This window comes from Peromyscus eremicus, chromosome 17 (assembly GCF_949786415.1).
Source record: "Peromyscus eremicus chromosome 17, PerEre_H2_v1, whole genome shotgun sequence".
NCBI classification, from domain to species: Eukaryota; Metazoa; Chordata; class Mammalia; order Rodentia; family Cricetidae; genus Peromyscus; species Peromyscus eremicus.
Window position 1 is genome coordinate 27,591,746 of NC_081433.1, and position 21,258 is coordinate 27,613,003.

The window sequence follows — 21,258 nt, forward strand, 5'->3', positions numbered from 1 at the left end:
GTCTTCATGCTTGACTATGAGAAAGCGGGGTCTTAGCTGTGAGGTGGCGGGGCTGCAGAGCAGATGGTCACCTCTTCCACCATCTTACCTGCCTCAGGCTAAGTTCCCCCCGAGAGTGAGGCTCTTCCACTACTGCAGGAAAACCCACAGGTTTGATTTTAACACACGGTAACGAGCTCCAGGAAGACTCCTTCAGGCCTTCCTTTAGGTTTTCAGGCGACAGTAAGTCACACAAGATCTGTAAGAGACACGATAAAAATAAAACAAAAGATATATACTTCTATCCGGTGAAGAACGGCAAACTTATCTATTCAAATTCTCAGAGGTGTTTGTAGCTGACGTTATTTTTAATCATCAGGGAAAATAAATCAATATATTTTAAAGTTTTTTTAACCAAGGTAAGTCTCAGCAGGGATCATATCACCTCAAGAAAAAAAGGTCAAACCTTTGAAAGAAAGGAAGGTATAAAGTGGACTGAGAAGACACTCAGGGGAAAGGCTGGCTTTTAAACATAAGGATTATAAAGGGAAGGGGTTTTAAGGGAAGCAGAAACTATTTAATCTATTAGTGAGCCCAATTCTGTCAAGATAGACCAAGGGGTCCACTCCAGTGTATTCTGAGGTTGGAACCGGAGTCCTGTGGTCCTGTGTGAAGCACAGACCCTGGACTCAAGCACAAACTCTGAAGGTCCCTGTGCTTACACTGCACTCAGCCTGTCACTGACCAGCTACCCATAAGGCAGCCTGCACTGCTGGGCACTTGCTCGGGAGCAAAGTGCTGCCCTGCAACAGCTAGGAGTTCAAATGCAGCTGGCTGCACCATTGAACCTTCTGGGTGTGCAACAAGCGATACATCTCAGGCACTCAGATAAACAGCTTTATTAAGGTAGAGGGAATGCCTGGTTTTCAGACGCTGTGTCAGCCTGGCCTTTTACTTCTGTTTTGTTTTGTTTTGTTTTTTTCCATGATGGCACCTATTTAACTTGGTTTGGTCCAATCTTTCCTCTGAAGTCCTCTGATCATGGAACTCCCGTCTCTTGCCCCCCACCCCTTCCCTCCCTCGCTGTCTACTAAAATAACAGCTATATCAACAACTCCAGGGCAATCGATGGACAAAGATGTGTGGTGTGCTGAGATAGAGAAGGCAAAGCAAGCTGAATGGGACAACACTACTGTCAATCATGGAAGGAAAAGGCCTGAATGACAGGTAAGTCCAGAGATTCCTGAGTGGGTATAATGAAAGCAACTTTCAATAGGGACCATCAGCTTGGTTCTGACAGAACAAAGGACAGCCCTTTCCAAAGTGCTTGGGGCCAGAAGGGTTCTAATTAATTAATTAAATCATTAATTAATTAATTAAGTTTAAATTTTGGAGTACGGACAGAGAAGTATCTTGGGTATGGGACACAAATCTAAATACAAAATTTGTCTGTCTGTATCTTGTACCCATAAACTGATGGTAAATTTATATCATGTTTCCAGTGCTCTTGTGTTTTGTGTTTTGACTATGACCAATCACTCATATGAAGTCAAGTATGAACTTTTACACATACGGCATCTCATCCCCAAAGTTTCAGATTTTTGATTTTCATATTAGGGATGTTGGACATCAATTTGGAAGCATCTGTATTAATAAAGCAAAACTACCACAGTGAAATATCTGCGACTGAAACGCCTTGGTTTCCTCGAGAATCCAATATCTGAAGATGAGCACATGTTTGTCAAATTGCTCCTCAGATGAAACTCCTGAAATTCCTTGTCTCACTGATTTTAGAGGGCCTGGTGGCCATCCGCCCTGGCTTAGACAACGGATGACTATAAACACACTGTCTTACCTTCTCTACTTGCATCTTTGCAGGGGCGAAGTCCTCATCCAGGGCTAAGCACTGGAGGAAGAGCTGTAAGGCGTCGCCTAGGAAGCCGGCGTCCTGGAGGACCTTCCCCTTCCGGAAGTAGACCTTCAACAAAGCACACGCGCCAAGCGTTAGGACTCTTGGCCAAAACCATCTGGGAAACAAAGGGTGCTCAGACATGCTGATTCCGCAACCGAGTGACTCTGAGAAGGACAAAGCGTGTGAAAGCCTACCTGTCGCTCCAAAGAAATACTAATGGGTAAACTGAGGCCCTCAAAATGACTGGACCGACGTTCATAGCAGTTAGTGTTTCTCAAGACCAGAGACACATCTTCACTTGACAAATTACTGATGTAAAGACTTATTTATCTTTTATCTGTGTGTGTGTGTGTGTGTGTGTGTGTGTGTGTGTGTGTGTGTGTGTGTACATGCAGGTACCCAAGAAGGCCAGAAGAGGGTGTCTGAATCCCCAGGAACTAGGGTTTACAGGTGGTTATGAACTGCCCTCCACAGGTGCTGGAAAATAAACTCAGGTCCTCTGGAAAAGCAGCAAGTGATCTTAACTGCTAAACACCCCAAATCATCAATTGAAAGATTACTCATATAAGAAGTTGTCTGAGGGAAACAGAAAATAACATGTAGAATTTATTGACTTTAAGTTGTATCAGAAGCATGTATTAAAAAGCATGTAAAATCCTCATCTTTAAATCAGGGTGAATAATATTAATATTTAAATTATGAGTGATTTCTTCCAATACACTGAATAGATCATTACCAGTTACAAATAATTTCAGTAAAATTTAAATAACCTTGTAACTGTTAGTGACAAATAATCTAGGTAAAATTTAAGTTATTATCTTATGGTTCTGAACAAACAGAAGTTGCTACTCAACTTTCAAATGTGTCTAGTGAACAACCTATGCATGTAAATAATTCAACAATTCATGCTATGGTGGGCTGTATATTCAAGCTAAAATACGGCTGGATGGTGGTGGCACACTCCTTTAATCCCAGCACTCGGGAGGCAGAGCCAGGCAGATCTCTGTGAGTTCAAGGCCAGCCAGTCTACAGAACGAGATCCAGGACAGGCACCAAAACTACACAGAGAAACCCTGTCTGGAAAAAAAGAAAAAAAAAAAATCAAGCTAAAATACAATGTTCATACTATCTACAGAATGTGAGGGGATCTAAATAATCAATTCAGGGCAACAGGCCAACATCTCCCAAGTTACTAAGGAATGTATCTTTCTCTCTCTATTTTGAGACAGGGTTTCTCTGTGTAGCTTTGGAGCCTGTCCTGGAACTCTCACTCTGTAGACCAGGCTGGCCTCAAACTCACAGAGATCCACATGCTTCTGCCTCCCGAGTGCTGGGATTAAAGGCGTACACCACCACTGCCTGGCATATCTTTCTCTTTAGTCTGTCTTAAGTAAGAATTTATAGACACAACCTTGTCAAAATCCTTGTCCTGTCTTATTTTTCTACATGATATGAGTTCAAGTTCTATGACAAAAGGTGAATCCTAGAAATCACCATTAACTCAGCAAAGATTCAGTATGGGGGTCACTTCCACAGCAGGCAGCTTGGAAACATCTTCTGTGGTCTTCCAAATCACAGGCTCACGAGTGCTAAACAGCGTTAAAGGACACTAAATACTGTCCACATCAGTTCTTACTATCATTTCAATTAGTAAAGACAATCACATTTCTTTATAAAGAACATAATTTAGGGTTATTTGATGTGTATGGTATTCGGTCCACATGTGCACCACATGCATGCCTGGTGCCTGTGGAGGCCAGAAGAGGGCATCAGATCCCCTAGAACTGGAGTTACAGACAGTTGTGAGCTGCTACATGAGTGTTGGGAATTAAATCCAGGTCCTCTGGAAGAGCAGCCAGTGCTCTTGACCATTGAACCATCTCTCCAGCCTGAAAACTATACTTCTTATTACACCATTTCAATGAAATCAGCAGAGGGCTCTTTTCTTTTTACGTCTGAATGCTATTTCCCTTGTGTGAACGACCAGGAGAAGTGCATCATTTTCCTCACTATTGTATGACAGAATCCTTATTGGACTATCCTCAGAGACAGTTTTGAGTGGAAGGAGAAAGCCATCCAAAAGACCATTTCTAGATCAGAAAAGGCAAATCAGGAGACTCGGTAAGTGGATCACATCTTATATACATATATCCCTTGATCCTTGTAAAAACTACCCAGGCAAGGCCTACTTCTGTACAAATCCACTGTGCAGTCACCTCATTGCGACTCCACCACCTCCCAGCATCGCCTGGCTTAGAGGACTACGTGCTTTCCAATAACAAGCTCTTGGTGAGATCGCATGAATCCATCTTTACAAGGCAGTAAGTGGAAATTTTTACTTAAAAAATTGTATAACATTGTCCTGTGTCATGAATTGTTTGTTCTTTACTTGGGAAAAAAAGGAGTTTAACAATCCATCTTTTCTGATAATAAAATTTGCTTAAAATACTTACCTTACCTAAATTTCTAGGAAGCTATGTATTTCTTTTCAAAAACGATTTTCATTTGTGTGTATGTGTTCATGTGTAGGCAGGTGTGCACAGAGCCCAAAGGTCAACGTCTGGCACTCTCCAGGCACCACCTTATGAGCCCCAGGGCTCTGCCTGCCTCTGCCTTCCTGGATTATAATCCTGTAGCAAGACACCTGGATTTTACATATGGGTTCTGAGGCTTGAATTCAGGTTTTTACGCTTGTTTGGTAAACATTCAGTGACTTAGCTCCAAACTGTATTTCATCTGAGGCCAACCATCCATTCTGTTAAGACCTGTAGCTCTAACAGAAGTTGCTCAAAGCTGCCACTTTAAAATTCATGCAAACGTGACCGTCAGTCAGCTTACCTCAGGCCAGTTTGGGAGCTGAAAGAGAACTGCGTTCAGATCCTCTATGGCTGCTTTAAACTCCTGGAGGCCAGCGTAGGACTCTGCTCTGTAGATTTTGAGAGTCAAGTCACCAGGCTCTGAAACAGACATTTCACAAGGATAGCATTAATTTAGAAATTAAATTAAATTACTATATTACTATAAAATCTGCAAATTGTTATACTAGCTTAAGAAAAGATGAGTCCAAAGCCAAAAACTACCAAATTGAAGTTTATAAACCAAGTACAGCATTCATGCAACACACTTCTTATATTAAAAGTTGAACACAAGTTTTGTCATAAGATTAGTTTAGTGACAAGAATTATAATTAGGAACACTGGAAATATTTTTGTGATAAAAAAAAAAATTACTTGTAAAAAAAAAAACCTTTTTTTCCAAAAAAGTACCCTATAAAGATTTTCAAGCCACGTCTTACATGTTTAGAAAACTTGTCTTTTTTGAAACTTTATCAATTAAAATAGAATCATATTACTCACCCCCGAAACCTTAATTTATAAATCACTGTTTATAAAAACAAATGAAAAACCAAACCCACTTCAGATGAAGTGACGGGAGTGTCCAACGTTCAGTCTTACGACAGTGTAAAGTGGCCCTGATTCTAAAGGGAATGAACTGATCAGAATTAGTTTGTATGTGGTCAAATCTTTAATTCCCAGCCACAGCAGGGCTTGTACCTAAATACACACATCTAGTTCCAAATGCTCCTGGAAACCAGCTGTCCCCTCACTGTCCATTATGCACGTGCTTGAAAAACCAAACTATTATCCAGTAGCTTCAGGACTCAGGCACTTAGCTGGTCCTCTGCTGTTACTGTAACTAATTACTACAGGTGCTCAAACCGTCAGCTAAAGCCTAAGCAAACATTTAATACACTATTGATGAGGTTCAGCTGAGTCTTCTTTAAAGCTATTCAGCTTTCAGCTTCCAAAATCTTATGTTTATAAAATAAAGCATTTGTTGTAAATGACACTTAATGCCTCCAAAAATACATTTAATAAAACTCAGTAGTTCCTGATTTACTCTAGTTTCTAAGTAAGTGTTTTCCACAGATAGCCCCGACTTTAGAACTCAATTAGGCACTTTCAAGTCTCTACAGCATGCTTGAGAAACTGGAATGATACTGTTCCCTCAATTTTACATTGATGAAAAACCTTGAATCAATATTTCATGAGAAACGCCTTACTTCCTAAATAAAAAGACCCGGTAGCTGCACACAGGAACTCACAATGGTGGTGACGGCATGCACAAGCCAGACACATCCTCAAACCACAGCAAAGCCCAGCATGGTGAGGGGAGGCAGACAGGAAGTCCCACCCCGAGCAGAGGAGCCTGGCAACTGACAGCTGCTGGGAGATAAGAATCTGTGTCAAGACTGCTGCAGATGGGTAGGCCAACCATGCGCCAGTGGAAGGCCACACATCCATGAATCCATGGGCCACACAAATTGCATTTGGTGGGTGGAAAAAACAAAAAAAAACAGAGGATACAGAGCTGGGAGGAGGAGTGGATCTGGGAGGAGCTGGGAGAACAACCCAAACTTGTTGCATGAAATCTCAAAGACCCGATAAAAAGTATTTTGAAAAAGACATGACAAAAGTTCCACGTTTCTTCTTAAAGCAATAATTTAAAACAAACTCTGAACAAACCTGCACAGAAATTTTAAAAGCCCAGTGATGGACCAACCAAGAATTAAAGAGCTCCCTTCCATTCCACCTGCCTCTGAGCACCTTACAATCTAACGGGTAAGCAGCCTCAGCAGCACTGACTGGGGAGCCGAGTGTGCGAGTCAACGCCACCCAAAATCGAGCAGCAAAGTCTCGGCATCCAGGAAGTGTAACTTCACATCACAGCTCAGGGGCTTCCAGCCGCCTCGGTGGTGAGGCAGAGACCCCTCAAGAGGTAGTTCAGAGCGGAAGCACAGCCCCTCCGTCCCTGGAGCCCCTGGTGGGCTTCTCCTGTCACATGTTTACACAGTTCTCACCGTGCTTGGCACACGGTGCACACTCCCATCTTCCCATCCACCTGCTGAGACTGGAGTGTGAACCGGCTTCCTCCTGCTCCCGGGAGCACCTGGCCTCCAGCTGCTGGCAGTTTGGGGAGGACGGGGAATGTTTTGCACGTGGGGTCTAGATGGCAGATACTACTGGGCTAGGGGGCTGTAACCCAGCGGTTCCCAGTCAGACGTGCTTCCTGGTTGGTAGCATGTACAGTGCAGTCCCACCCTAGTTCGCCACCACCATGAAGCCACTGCGGGCCACGCTCTCCTGGTCACCATGCATAAATATACATCATTCTACAACAAGAAAAGGAGGAGCAGTCCTCACTCTGACAAAAGTGGAAAAGGGGCCCTATCTTCTCTACAAACACTCAGCTACATCGCCCGCCTAAAGCCAGTCCTAAAAAGTGGGTGCACCTGGACTAAGAGAAGAGGTATACTCTGAGAAGAGAGGAAAACAGAGCTGGAATAATTTACAACACTTGCCCAGCTCCCTGTAGGTCAAATGTTAATGGAGTCATTATTCTGAGTGACTCCATTAGCAAACAGCAGCGTGTCAGTGAGCTCACACTTTGATCACTTCTGAAGGAAGCAGGGCCACCCCACTCACTCACTTCCCATTCTCAATTCTCCAAGGGACCCAAGCACACTACTTCAGGCCCATTGGGTATTCAAGCATACAGAATGTTTACCCGCCACAGAAACTTTCAAGAAAGCCCAACTGAAAATAGCACCCTGCCCTGCCTGTCATCAACTCAAGATTGAAAGTCAACAAGGATGAACCACCTGCTCCGCACTTGGAGACACTGGAGTAAACAAAGGACTTTACCACCTGGGTCACCACAGAGGACCCCAGTCCACCACTGCAGGTGTCCACGGCACCCGGCACATGCCTGGCGTGTTATACACTCTGTTGAAAAGTGAGGAGCCTGGGATGACTTGGTTTGGGTTAACCATACTGAGGGAAAGCGCTGTGGTTCTTGAGAGCCTGGCACTGTAGGGCCCACCTGTCACCTCCACATTCAGGAATCTGGAAGATCCTGAATTAGAGGCTAGTCTGGTCTACCTGATGAATTATCGGACTACATGGTGAGACCTGCCCCCCCCCCAAAAAAAAAAACAAGATGAAAAAAGGTGTGGTGGTCCTGAACCCTGTGATCTCATCTAGCTGTTTCCTGCCACCAGGCACATATCCAGTTCTCTGCCATTATTTACCTCTAGGGTCTGTCCCCTCAGTCTTGAATTTTCACTCTAATAGTTCTCCTCCAATCAGAATGTTCTCCATCAGAAAGTACTTTGACCTTTCTATGAGTGACAGCTCTGACTTCTCAAATCAGAGTCATCCTTAGCGCTGGTAAGTCCCTTCTCTTTCCCAGTTCTCCTGCCAGGAGTCCTAAGCTGGGCTCCTGTTAGAGAAGCTAGCTTTCTCCCGCCAATAGCTTTTCCTGTCTTGACCATCCACAAGACAGAGATGTGAGGGAAGGCCCTGCCTCTTTCGGCCTTACCTCTTATCATCACCGCCCCCCACACCCCATTTCAATTCCCAATGAGACGACTGCTCTTCCGATGCCAGTCTACGTCCCGACTCCTTCCCTTTGCTCGGTCTTCCCTCCTCATCCTTCTGTCCCTTACGTAGCCCTCTTCTTCTCTGCATGACTTTTCCATCCGACATGTGACTCAGCTCACCAACCTCCTTTCAGGATGCTTTCCTCTGGAGTCTGCCTTGGTACAGAAGACCATTAGGATCAACAGTGTGTGAGGTCAGACGACTTGGCCCCTCCTCACTGTCATCTGGGGAAAATGACAAATATCCTTTACTTCACTTAGCTCTGCCTGAGGGGTTTAAGGTGTTAAAACTTAACCCCCCCCCAAAAAAAAAAAAACTTGCGCATTAGAATGGGTGTGTCCATGCCACAGTACCCATGTGGAGGTCAGAGGATAATCTCGAGCATCAAGCCTAAAGACAGCGTCTCTCTTGTTCCATGCTGCGGCTGCCAGGCTGGCTGGCCACTCAGCTTCTTGCTGTTTTCGTTTTTGCCTCTCACCCCACTATAGAAATGCCAGGGTGAGAGATCCATGGTACTGCCTCAAGCTTTACTTGAATGTCCATGCTCGCACTCACCTAGGAAGACATCACCCCACCCCCCCTGAAATTTATTTTTATGAGACTGGGCCTGCTGGCTCGGATTTGTAATCTTGGCTACTAGGGAGACAGAAGCAGGAAGATCTCAAGTTCAAGGCCTGCCTAGGCAACTTAGTGAGGCCTGTCAAAATAAAAACTAAGTTGAGCTGGGGATAAAGCTTGGTGCTGTAGGGCTTGCCCGCATACATGAGACCCTGGTTGTAACACATGCAACTTGCCCACGCTGGTAATGACAGACTCAAGATTCTCAACCCGGTGTTCATGCTGTTCACAGCTCCACACAGCTAGTAATGAGAAATTAACACAGGACTGATGCATGGGACACATGAAGGGCTAGGCCGATTTCGTCCATCACTCTGTGTGCACAGCACTGAAAAGCAGCTCCATGTTGAGATGAGGGACGTCTCCATCTCTTACTCTGTGTCCTGAGTGTCTTGTGATCTAAGGGAAACACTAAAACCTGAGCCCTCTGAACTCCTCGGTCAAGTTCTCATTTCCTCTTGCACTTGGTACTGTTGTCAATAGACAGCTAAGCTCTGCTGCACAGCTGAAGAAACTAGGCGGGCCGCCCACGCACACCATGGACTGAAGGGGTTCTCTAGCCATGGGTCCTCATCACCGGGTCTATCTTCAGGGATCCACAACATTAGCGAGAATCTTAAAATATGTTTCTTTAATCCACCTTAGAGATTTTTTTTTTTTTTTTGCCATAGTGCAAAAGTTCTAAAATGCATACTGAGAAATTGAAAAATAAAATTAGGAATTAAGCTGTATAGGGTGGTACATGTTATGACTTCACCATGTGGGTAGGTTGAGGCAGGATGGGGAACTTGAGGCCAGCCTGTACTAAATGTGTTCAAGGTTAGCCTACATGATACTGTAAGAACCTACCTCAAAAGAAAATATATGTGTGTGTATGTGTATATATGTTGTTATATGCATATATATGTGTGTATATATATATATTATATATATATAATATATATATATTTTCCCCTCTCACTCCCCATCATCTCTAAATAGCCAGTATCCGTACCATCAAAAGACAAAATCGAGGTACACTAGCTGCAAGCTTTATCCTAGGGAAAGAAGAGCAAGCTGAGGTGGAGGCGGCAGTGGAGGCAGGTGGTACCCTGGGCAACCAGGAAACTAGTGACAGGCGAGCTCCTCTTCCAGCTGTTCCAGCGGCAGTAATGGACTAAGGATCACATGCCTCCACCATCACCAATAACTCAGACTATTCTCTCCTCCAGAAAATCGTCAGAGACAGGTAGGGATGAAATGTTCTGAGCCGTCACATGTGGGAATTTGGGAATCCACATCTGCACCAGCCAGGAGTCTCACCATCCGCTCAGTTACATGAGTTTTAGTTTAACCAGTCTTCAAACTCCCCAAGGTACACATACACCATCATCACTGCACACTGCCAGTGGAGTTCTCGTCCTACCCAGGAGACAGGCCAGCCAGCTGGGACCTGATCATAGATTGCAACAAGCATGAGTCTATATGGAGGCAGAGACGGTTTCTTCAACAAAGACAGGAGTCATGACCACAGGAACCATGACAATGGAAACCATACAGAAACTAGTAAGGACAGAGAGTGCCTGTCACCTCAGCGTAAGTGTCAAAAAACATTGTTTGACAGCCACTTCAGGCCCTGGAACTAAAGTGGTCTGAATTATTTTTGAAAATCTATAAAGAAGAGCTTTACAATTTGCCACGTTTCTTTATACAAATTTTAAAATCCACATCTAGTTTTATACAGAAAGGAGAATTGTGGTTCCAGTTTAGTTACACTGATAACCTCTCAACGCTGAGATCCATCCATCTATCCGTCTGTCCGTCTGTCCTCCATCCGTGTGTCTGTGTAATAACAATCTCGCACTGAACCTGGAGATCACCAATTCAGCTCACCAGCAAGCACTATGGCGTCTCCTTCTTTCTCCCCAGCCTTGGGATTACAGGTAGACGCTAATATGCTCAGTTTTCTCCATGGGTGCTGGGCAGAGAACTCAGGTCTCCACGCTTGTGTGGCAAGAACTGTACATAATGCCTCATTTTCCCAGCCCCATCTGTGGGTTTTATGAAGAGAGAAGCGTTTCCATAATAGGAAGTGCCACAGTTCTTAACAATTTCTGACAGCTTGGGATGGGCGAATTGTATAGATTAGCTGTATTATAGAATAAGTATTTTAAATACAGTATCTATTATACTGAAAGAAATCTCTTGCCAGTGTATCATTTTGGAGGGCTTGAGAGAAAACTTTCAAGTTGAAAGGGATATGCATGTTCTGGTGATCAGAAAATATGCTTTTTCAGTGATTCACTTTTATTAGCATTTTGAGAAAACTTATTGGTTACATTTAGGGATAAACCATATTATTTACCTCAAAAGTATAGGTTCTGTAAAAGGCTTTAATGATTTTTAAAACTCTAACTGAACACACGGGTCAAAATCTAAACATGTTACTGTGTCCTAAAATTGCAGAAGTTTTTCGTTAAACCACGTGTGATGTATGGCTGCACCCACTGGATATTATCTATCTCTACATGCTCACCTGTGCATTAAGATTAGTGTTGCGATTGTTTTTCAAGGAGAACAAAATGCCAATACATAGTCAGATAAAACTGAATCAGTTTTACTAAAAGTATTCTTTTTGAGGTAAAGACTCACGGAGCCATATAATGGGGAGACAATGCCCTACCTGTATGTCCTACGCCACATTAAAATGGACATTTCAATCCTACAGGGTTCAAATACCACCTCGCTGTGTAAGCCAGTCCACTTAGGCCTGTACATAGACTACGAAGAGACAGGCTAATGATACACCCTCAAGCGATGTAGGACTCTTAGCAGTCAGTTTCTACATTGAGTGTGTGCACAAAATGTCCTTGTTGATGGCCTTATTATTTCTTCCTTATTTATATATTAAACTATCAAAATATCCAATGAGTACAAAAAAATAAACTTTTCCATTATTTTTGAGTAGTCACAGGTAAGGAGAAAGATCCCAACTGATGTATGGATCCCAAGATGTGGGTTCAGGTTCCCTTCAGGCAGCTTAACTCTTTGGCTCAGTTTCCCCACCTAGAAAGTGCTTCTCTATAAAACAGCTATATCGGCAGGCATGGTAATACATGCCTTTACCCCAGCACTCAGGAGGCAGAGCAGGATTATCTCTGGGAGTTCGAGGCCAGCCTGGTCTACAATGTGAGTTCCAGGATAGCTAGGGCTGTTACACAGAGAAAGTCTGCCTCAAAAAAAAAAAAAAAAAAAAAAAAAAAACCCCAAAAAACTTTTATCTTAAAATCACTAAAAAAACTGAATAAAATAACAAATGAAGGGAAAAAACTAGACGGGCCTGGCACGCAAGTGCTCAAGCAGTACCGAGAGTGTCAATGACATGGCGAAAATTTCAGAATGTCATAAAAGCAGCCGATTAACTCTTGATGTGTTTTAGAAGAGGGTGCTCCACCTTGTCATTTACCCACATAAATCTCAGACGAGAAGATAAACATCTTTGGGGATCAGGAACGGAGACTGGACACCACAGCTGTCCAAAGTGAGTTGGGCAGAAGAAGACTTAAACAAAGCTGCTGTCTTGCAGATCAGAGTGTTCGGAGGAAATTCATTTTCCGTAACAACTCAATTCCAATTCTGAAAAATACCTCGTAATAAAAGAAATGGAAAACTATACCATGGTATCTAAAATGTTACTTGAGGAGGCTGGAGAGATGGCTCAGTAGTTAAGAGCACTTGCTGCTTTTGCAGAGGACCCAGGTTCGATTCCCAGCACCCATACTGGGCACTTGCTAATAGCCTGTTAACTCCAGCTCCAGGGAACCTGACATCTCTTCTGGCCTCTGCAGGCACTGGTACACATATGGGGTGTGTGTGTGTGTGTGTGTGTGTGTGTGTGTGTGTGTGTGTGTGTATAGACACATGCATTTACACACACAAATTTTAAAAATAACAAATCTCTAAAAAATGAAATGTTTTAAATTAAATAGAAACAATTTTGAATAAACAAAAAGTTACTGTACAAATAACTACAAATTTAAGGTAACTATGTTTTGGTATACTTTTCATTATTTGATGAATAAGTGACAGGTAAAATATGGAAAGTACTTATTTAAAACGGGACACTTAAAAGGTATTTGTAGGGCCAGGCTTTTCCATCGTCTATAACAAAAAGACTACTCTATCAGTCTTTTCAGTAACACAACACTGTAAAGACCTTTCAAGCTCCTCATTAACTAAATGACTATAGTATCAATTAATTAGAAGTCCATAATTAACAAATTCAATTCTTAAAAATATTTTTGAATAAATATCACTTCGCTACAATTAAATAAACCAATAATACAAACTCTGCAATGACAGGGACTTAATTTTGTTCTTTATTCTATTTCTATATAGCACGTGTTCCTGCTATATCAAAGACACTCAGTAAATACTTGCTGAATGAACAGCATGGAGAGTTAATATTCCTTCCATGCTAATACTTCAATCTACTCCATTTGCAGGGGCAAGTCACCTGGTTTCTGCTTAGTTCTAACTTGACTATTGGTCTTAGAAGCCATCTACAACTCGTGGGCTTTCTTTCCCCAGCCCATGAACTAGAAACACTGATGCTTGCCTTTCAGTTCACACGGGTTTTGTGGGGTTCAGCTAAGATGACGGAAATGAAAATATTCTGTGAACTGTAAGAAGCACATTATCTGCCCATGTTCTTTGTGCAACAAGGATATAAATACGTTTAGAGTAAATGAAAATGCAATCATTTAAAACTGGTTGAATTGTGGAAGACTGCAAAGCTCTTTACATTCTCTTTAAACATATTCAGAATGTACTGGATTTGATCAATCTTTTTATAACTAAAACTTTGTAGTATCTTTTGCTTCCCCAAACTGATACAGCAGGCTGCTACTAACTGACATGTATACTCTACAATCAGGATTTCACTTTTATTTGGTAATAATGTATATAGAAACTGGAATTGAGCATGAAACCACAAGGCTTAGATTTCAGTTTCAGCGAATTCACTAACAATAACAAAGCATTCGCGTTGAGAAACTGTCTATGGTTTTCTGGGGATTTACTGTGCGAGGCACTTTTTTTGAAGCAGTTCACATGTTTCAATCAATTAATTCTCACAGCATCCCTCTGAAAGAGAGACCACGCTCACGTTTTAGACAAGGAAACCAGAGCACAGAGAGGTCAGGCCACATACCCGGGTCACACAGTAGGTAGAGGCTGTATCGGGACTCGGTTAGGTAGTCTGCTTCCAGCGTGCGGAGCTTTGTCATTAGTCATAAAACATCTCTAGCTTTAGAGGCCTCAACTTCCTTCTGAAGGTTCTCTGGAGGATCTATTCACACATATAAAACTACTGAGAGTCAAGAACTATATAATTAATATTAAAAACAAAAATCTGGGCAGGTAAGAGAGCTCAGCCAGTAAAGACATTTGCTGCCAAGCCATTCCCAGATCCAACGTGGAGGAAGAGAAGCGATTACCACAAGTTGTCCTCTGGCTTCCACACGCACACCATGGCATGCATGTATGTGTGCACATGCAATAAAGTAAATAAATGAAAACACCAAAAAAAAACTCAAAAATGCCCCCTCTTTAACAATTTAAATGAAAGCGCACACCGGATTTTTTAAAAGGCCAGTTCAAATTGTCAGTTACACTGTTCTGTTTTCATTTGGTGAGTGGGGGCACAGGAAAGAGGGGAGGTCAGTGTAAAACTCCAGTATGAAAAGACAGCAGCACTCCACAGTGGGATCAGTTCAAAAGACTTGAGTATAAAGATTCAAAGCAGCAAAGACTTTTACGTAAGCTCCCTGAATACTAAGAGGAAAGTTATGAAACATCTGAGAGTTAATACCAAAAGATCAATGGATTAAATGTTATCTAAATATATTTCAATGCAACAGAACCTTATGTAATCTCAATGGGACTTCTGATTTTTTGGCAAGGGTTTCCAAGCTTGCTTTTTCTGTCGACAGGGACAAGTTTGGTTGTGTGTGGGCCAACTGCAGACTGGATTTTTTATTTTTCTAATAGTATTTGTTCCATTCTCAGAAACACGAAAAATTACAGCAAAGGATTTTTTTTCCCATTATCAACAATGACAGGACCATTAATAAGTATAGCTGGGACAATTATAAATGCATTTCAAATGCTGACCTAGCTAATTCACCAACTTCAGAAAAAGTTTACCCTGGCAACTGTGCGGACGGATTTACGAGGCTAGCAGCTAGCAAATTGTGGTGGGTTGTTCGTTTTGAAGGCCGGGAATGCAAAGCAGAATAATACACATGCCAGGCGAGCCCTCTACCCCTGAGCTACACGCCCACTCTTATTAATGCCCATAAATTATGAAACATAAATCTGCCATCTACCAACTAAAATACGTTTTCTCTAATTGTTCTCCTATCTCACATGAAGAATTCAAAAGATAAAAATATTATTCCCACTAATATCATTGAGATACATATTCAGGTGTAGAATTACTGATTCTTGAGAAACCTATAAATAAGGGGAAAAAATAATAAACCAATAAGCCAACAAAGTGAAAGGCAAGAGACCTGAGTTCTAGTTCTGCAAAAGTGTGGTTACATAGCTTGTAGGCAAATTCTGCACGCAGTCTGTGAAGCTCAGAAACAGAAGAGTTCATCACTCACGGCTTTTTCTATTAAAGATAATGTCCTGGTCTAAGCCCTAGAATCTTAATATTGGGCACAGGACACTGAATTAGTTCCTACTTAGGAAATGAACTCATTATTCTCCCAGGACAGGACCTGAATTGATCAGATCAAATAACGACATCAGAAGCTAATAAAACATTGCTTCAAGTTTCACTCTCAATTATATACTAATGACAAAAAAACTTTCATTGGAAATATGCATTAAATTTTGGTGAACTATAGAGACAGGTGAACCCCAGTCAACACGTAAAAATGGAGGGTCTGAGCTGCCTATACAAGCCACCACCCCGGTGACTGTGGACAAGTCACTTGTCCTAGCTCTGCTTCCTCATTAAGGTCAGACCACAGCCTGTTACTGGATGACTGGAACAGCCAAGTCCAGCTTCCCCACTCGACTTTATTCACCCAGGTACTAGTCATCCCCACCAGAACCGTGGCTTCCAAAGCTTTCTTTTGTTCTGGATTTATCACTACAGCTTATGAGTGCCTGCTCCTCATGAAGATCCTGGAAGAAAATGAAAACACTCCATATTTGTGCTCTAAACTCTAGGGGTATGACTGAAGCTACTGTCACCTGTTCAATATGACTAAAAGACTCACGAGATACTTTTTGTAACAGTTTACAACTTACCTAAAACCTAAAATCAGCTCATATTTCCAGGGTCTGATTCCTGGAAATTCCACTGATTTCCTGGGGGCTATTCCCATAAGTAATATGGGAATTCTTGTAGCAGGCAAGAGATACAAAGTATACCCTACACCCGGTGACCAACGACGATACTGTTGACGTTTGGGCCTGATTAGTTTTTCATGTATGAGGCTGTGAGTCTCGGAATGTTCAGCAGCATCCTTGGAAGGGCTTTTGATGTCTGTATGGACACGACCCCCACAAGGGGTGGCCATCCAAAGATGTCTCTAGATGCTTTTCTAGATAAGGTCCCCTGATGTAAAATCCCCAGGCGCTAAACCTCTGCACCCTCACCCCCCGCTCCCCCGGCCCGGTAGAGAATAACCGAATTCAAAGGTCTAAAGAGAAACTTCGTGGTTTTGCTAAGTTTGCATGACCCTTTTTCGCAGCAGCCTAAAGTCATCTCAAGAAAAACGCTGAGCGGGAGACGACGACGACAAGGCTGCTGCTTCTTGGAGACGAAAATATAAACAAAAGACAGACAAAGCTTCCCTTCACAGGTCTACTGTGAGTAAGGCGAACTCTTGATGGGAGCCAACCTCTCCACCAACACCAGGGGGTATGTGGGAGCACGCCCAGCGGTCTATGGAAGCGCGATCTGAGATAGGCAGGTGGCGGTTCCCAGGAGCAAGCGATCCCGCAGGCGCTTTCAGGTAAGAGTTGACCACCTCGTGGGCAGCCGGCCACCAACTCCGAGCCCGGCCGCCGCTGGGCCTCCGGGTGCCGGTGCCCGCGCCGAGCTCCCGCCACGCCCACCGAACGTCACCCGTTACACAACGCCCCCCCACCCAGCTTATGCAATTCTGCCCTCCCGTGGCATCCAATTGCCCCGGTGACTTTAGTGCAAGACCAAGGTAGACGCGGTACCCCCGAGTCCTGCCTCGTCCGGGGGGGGGGGGGGGATGCTCGGCCCACCCCGGGCTGGGGGGGGAGGGGGTGTTCCCGGACAGCGCGCAGCGGGAAGCCCGCGGCCCCCACCCACCCCGCGCCCCGGGCTCCGCGCCCCGGGTCCCCCGCTCCGCGCGCGCGCGCACGAGGGAACCTCGCGTCCGCGCCCCTCCCCGCGCCGCGTCACTCGCGGCTCCCAGGCGATTCCCCCACCGTGACCGAAGCACCCCGGGGCGCCGCCCCCTCCCACACCCGCGATCCCCGCTCGCCCGCACCGCACCGCACCGCACCGCAAAGCCCCGCGTCACCTGCTCGCAGGGCGTCGCAGGCGGCGGCCAGGGCCTCCCGGTAGCGCCCTTGGTGGAGCAGCTCCCCGAGGCGGCCGGCCGCCCGCGCGCGCTCGCGCTGGCCCGGGAACCACTTCTCCGCCAGGTGGTTGAGCACGACGCTGGTTCGGAAGTCGGCGATGGCGGCGGCCAGGGGCGGCGGCCGCGGGGTCCCCTCGGCGGCGGCAGCGGCGGCGGCGGCGGCGGCGGCGGGCGGCAGGCGGTCCCGGCACAGGCGGCAGCGGGCTCGCAGTTCCCTTCGCAGGCAACGGCGGCAGTAGCTGTGGCCGCACGGCACGGTCACCGGCTCGCTCAGGAAGCCCCGGCAGCCCAGGCAGCTGAGCAGCCCGGCCGCGCCCGCCGCGGGCGCCGCGCTCCAGCGCAGCCCGTGCCGGAGCCGGTAGCTGAACACCAAGCAGTCCACTAGCGACCCGAGGCGCTCGGGCCTGGCCGGGGCCCCGCGGCGCAGCGCGGCCGCGAACGCCTCCAGCGCTCCCTTCAGGTGGCCGCCCAGCGCCAGCAGCTCGCCCCGGCGGAGCAGCAGCTCCCAGCGCCCCGGCTCCGCGCCCGCGCGCTCCAGCCGCTCGCCGCCGCCGCCGCCGCCGCCGCCGCCCACTTCCCACGGCCCGTTCCGGCTCCGCGGTCCGCCGGCCGCCTCCCGATTCCCGCCGGGGGACGCCCTCGCCACGGCCGGAGACGACATGGCCCGCGCAGGGCTGCTCCGCCACCGCCGCCCGCCGCCACGGTCCGGGAACCTCCGGGGCGCGCGGCTCCGCACGCGGCCGGCGAGCAGGGGGGCGTGGCGCGCGGACATGGCGGGGCGGCGCGCGCCCGGGGAGCCCCGGGGGCGGGGTCTGGGCATGTGGGGCGGGGCCTGGCGAGGCGGAGCGGGGCGGGGCTTGGCTGCGGTGCCCGGCCTCCCGACACGCGGCCGGCCACCCAGTTCCCCGGAGCTGCGGGCCCACCGGTCCCGCCCTCTCTCAGCCCCTCCTGGAGAGGGATGAGAGATCAGATGATTCCCCAGCGGGGATCTAATTGGCTTCTCTGACAAGGAGGGCCTGGCTCGTGACTGAACAAAGCCCGGAGTCTCCCTGGCGGCCTGCCCGCGGACACCTCCCGGAGCCCTGGCCAGTCCCCAGGCCTTATAAAGTGGGCGTCTGCGCACCCGCAGCACTGTGGCCCCAAACCTGCTGCACCTGAGTAGGGTCTTCGGCCCCTCTTGGCGGTAGAAGGAAGCCTTAGGTGGCTCTGGATGTCCTGGGTTACTGCTGGCAAGAACAGGCAGAGGCACTACGAATGCACGGTGGGATGACTTTGAGACTCAAATCTGAAATCGGCCAATTTAACACACACACACACACACACACACACACACACACACACACACACACACACACACACTCCTGAGGCTGCTTCTTCCTAGCACGCAGTTTTTCCTGGTGCTAGGTTAGTGCTGACTTCTGTTGAAAGTTCATGAAGAGTACGACCGACAGGAATGAACTGTCCTAATGGAGCCCGATACTTTGTATGTGACCTTTAAATTTAAATTAAAAAGTGCGATACACCAAAACCATAATGGTTAAACAAACAAACCCAAAAATGTTAAACAAACCCAAAAATGCACTTAAGAGAGTGAAAGTCCCCAGGTTCCTCAGGTGTGCTCCACATCCTACATATCACACTAATCCACAGTTGGTTAAAGTTCTTTTGAATGAGAACACGGGAAAAACATATTCTTCCCGATGGCGGAAACCAGATCACTACGATGTAAGCAGTCTGCAGCTTTGTCGACAGAAGACGGTTTGGCTCATATATAATGGGTTCTAGTCCCTTTAAATGTGACAGCAGCGAGTTTAATACTCTCAATGGAAATATTTATAGATTTGATTACAGGGTAGTGGATTGTTAATGTAGGAAGGGATTTGAAGCTTTTGGTTCTTTTTCAGATACTTGGTAACAGGAAGGGAAATATATTTGTACAAAAAGCCCACAGTCAATTTTATAAGGAGATTTTAAGATCTTCTCACTGTGGCCGTATCATATACAACGTTTGATAAACTATTACCTTTCTTTGAAAATTTTTACTTGAGATTTTCAAAACAAAGCAAGTCGATAGTCATGCTGTCTGGAATTAGCTAACAATTGATGATGCCCCTGTTGACACAGAGCAGGTAAGGAAGGTTCCAAAGTGTCATCCCGCTACACAATGAGCAAATTCTATCTTCAGAAACAATAGACGGGACAGGAAGAAAGAGGCAGAGAAAGAAGGGTTAAGAACAGTCCCAGGCTCCTACTCCAACAGTGATGCAGACTTTCATATTGTCTCTGAAATAAGCTACAGCCAGGCAAAGAGCACGTCATCATCTGTGGTGGGGAGCACGGGGAATCATTCATGAGCAGAACCTTAAATCTAAGTGACCAGGGCAGAGCAATTGTGTTTACCTTATTTGTGTAGCTCTGGGATCAAGCCCAGGACCTCCTGCCTGCTAGGCAAGCCCCCAAGCATGGAACCACAGCCCAGGCAGAACAATGGTTTTAATTAGATGCTTAGGTATTCACTTAAGACTTTAAAATCTAACCAGTATAGCACACACACACACACACACACACACACACACACACACACACACACACTATTCACTTTTATGCTTCATTCTTATCCCCAGCAGTTTTCAAAATGTGCCCTAGCAAACATTTCATTAAGTGCATTCATGATTAGACAGAGTATAATAAATTGATACGCATGTATTTCTTTTCAGATACAGTTTAAATCAGGTCTGTTATGAAATTTCTCTCCAAAGGAAAATGGGTGCTTCAGAAAATGAAATAAAGAATCACTCTGTCCTTTGGAGTTTCTTTCCCTAGTGAATAAGACAGATACACCTGATGCTGGCATGAAATGAAGTGGTACAATTATGATAAGGTTGGGGGGAGGGGACGGTAGGAGAAACCACATCCTGTTCTCTGTGGCATTTGTGAATGGTTATAATTCATGTTTGCTGGTTTATACATTTACATAACCTGTTCTCTCTCATTTATGTAACTTATTTATGTAAGAGGCAGTACTTCCACTGTGGCCTTTGTATGCAGCACAACTTCCCCGGGAATCAGGAAGCCTGAACACAGTAACCACCGGCTTGTAATAGGTCATTCTTCCGCCTTCCTGTACCACCAAAAAGGGTATGCCCTTTGATGCAACTGCCTCTTAAACTCAAAGGAGAGAGAAATTAGTAGCTTCGTTCGTTTTCTAAAATTTAGCCTTTGGTCTCTGACTCATCCAGAAGTCTGTGATGAAAAAGAGGGCATCCTGCAAGCCAGCCCCTGGGCAGGAGGCGTCAGATGGCTTCAAGAGCTCTTTCCTTTCTTCCTGTGAGCATTACTGGCTCTTGTCATTCTTTGCTAACAGAGTAGTAAAGTCAGGAGATTTGTATTTCATTTCAGTTTTGTGTGTGTGTGTGTGTGTGTGTGTGTGTGTGTGTTGTCTTCTAAAATAGATCAGTTATGTAAGAGAGGCAGAAGAAAAGTGTATCTGTTTCCTAATTTGGAAAATGCTTATCACCATCGTTCCATACTTATCCCTCCTGCCCACTGCCGCACCCCAAGACTTTTCCTGTTATAGTTAGAATGTTAAGAATAACATCGACACAATGGTTTTCTTGCACACACTTCAGCAGAAGGGCATTTGAACCTCCCGTCTGTACAGTCAATGAATTTAACCATTTGTTTTTCA

The 21,258-nt window shown here is 45.5% G+C and overlaps 1 protein-coding gene across 1 annotated transcript in view; it reads right to left on the reverse strand.

The window, feature by feature from the left end:
• Positions 1-18,282, reverse strand: part of Lonrf1 (LON peptidase N-terminal domain and ring finger 1) — a 33,526-nt gene extending 15,244 nt beyond the window's left edge. The window contains exons 1-4 of the mRNA XM_059244532.1: positions 17,511-18,282; positions 4,730-4,848; positions 1,835-1,957; positions 89-238 (exon numbers count right to left, since the gene is read on the reverse strand). Of these exons, the coding sequence (XP_059100515.1) occupies positions 89-238; positions 1,835-1,957; positions 4,730-4,848; positions 17,511-18,231 (1,113 nt within the window). The 5' untranslated portion in view covers positions 18,232-18,282. The remainder of the gene's footprint in view (positions 1-88; positions 239-1,834; positions 1,958-4,729; positions 4,849-17,510) is intronic.
• Between the last annotated feature and the right edge of the window lie 2,976 nt (positions 18,283-21,258).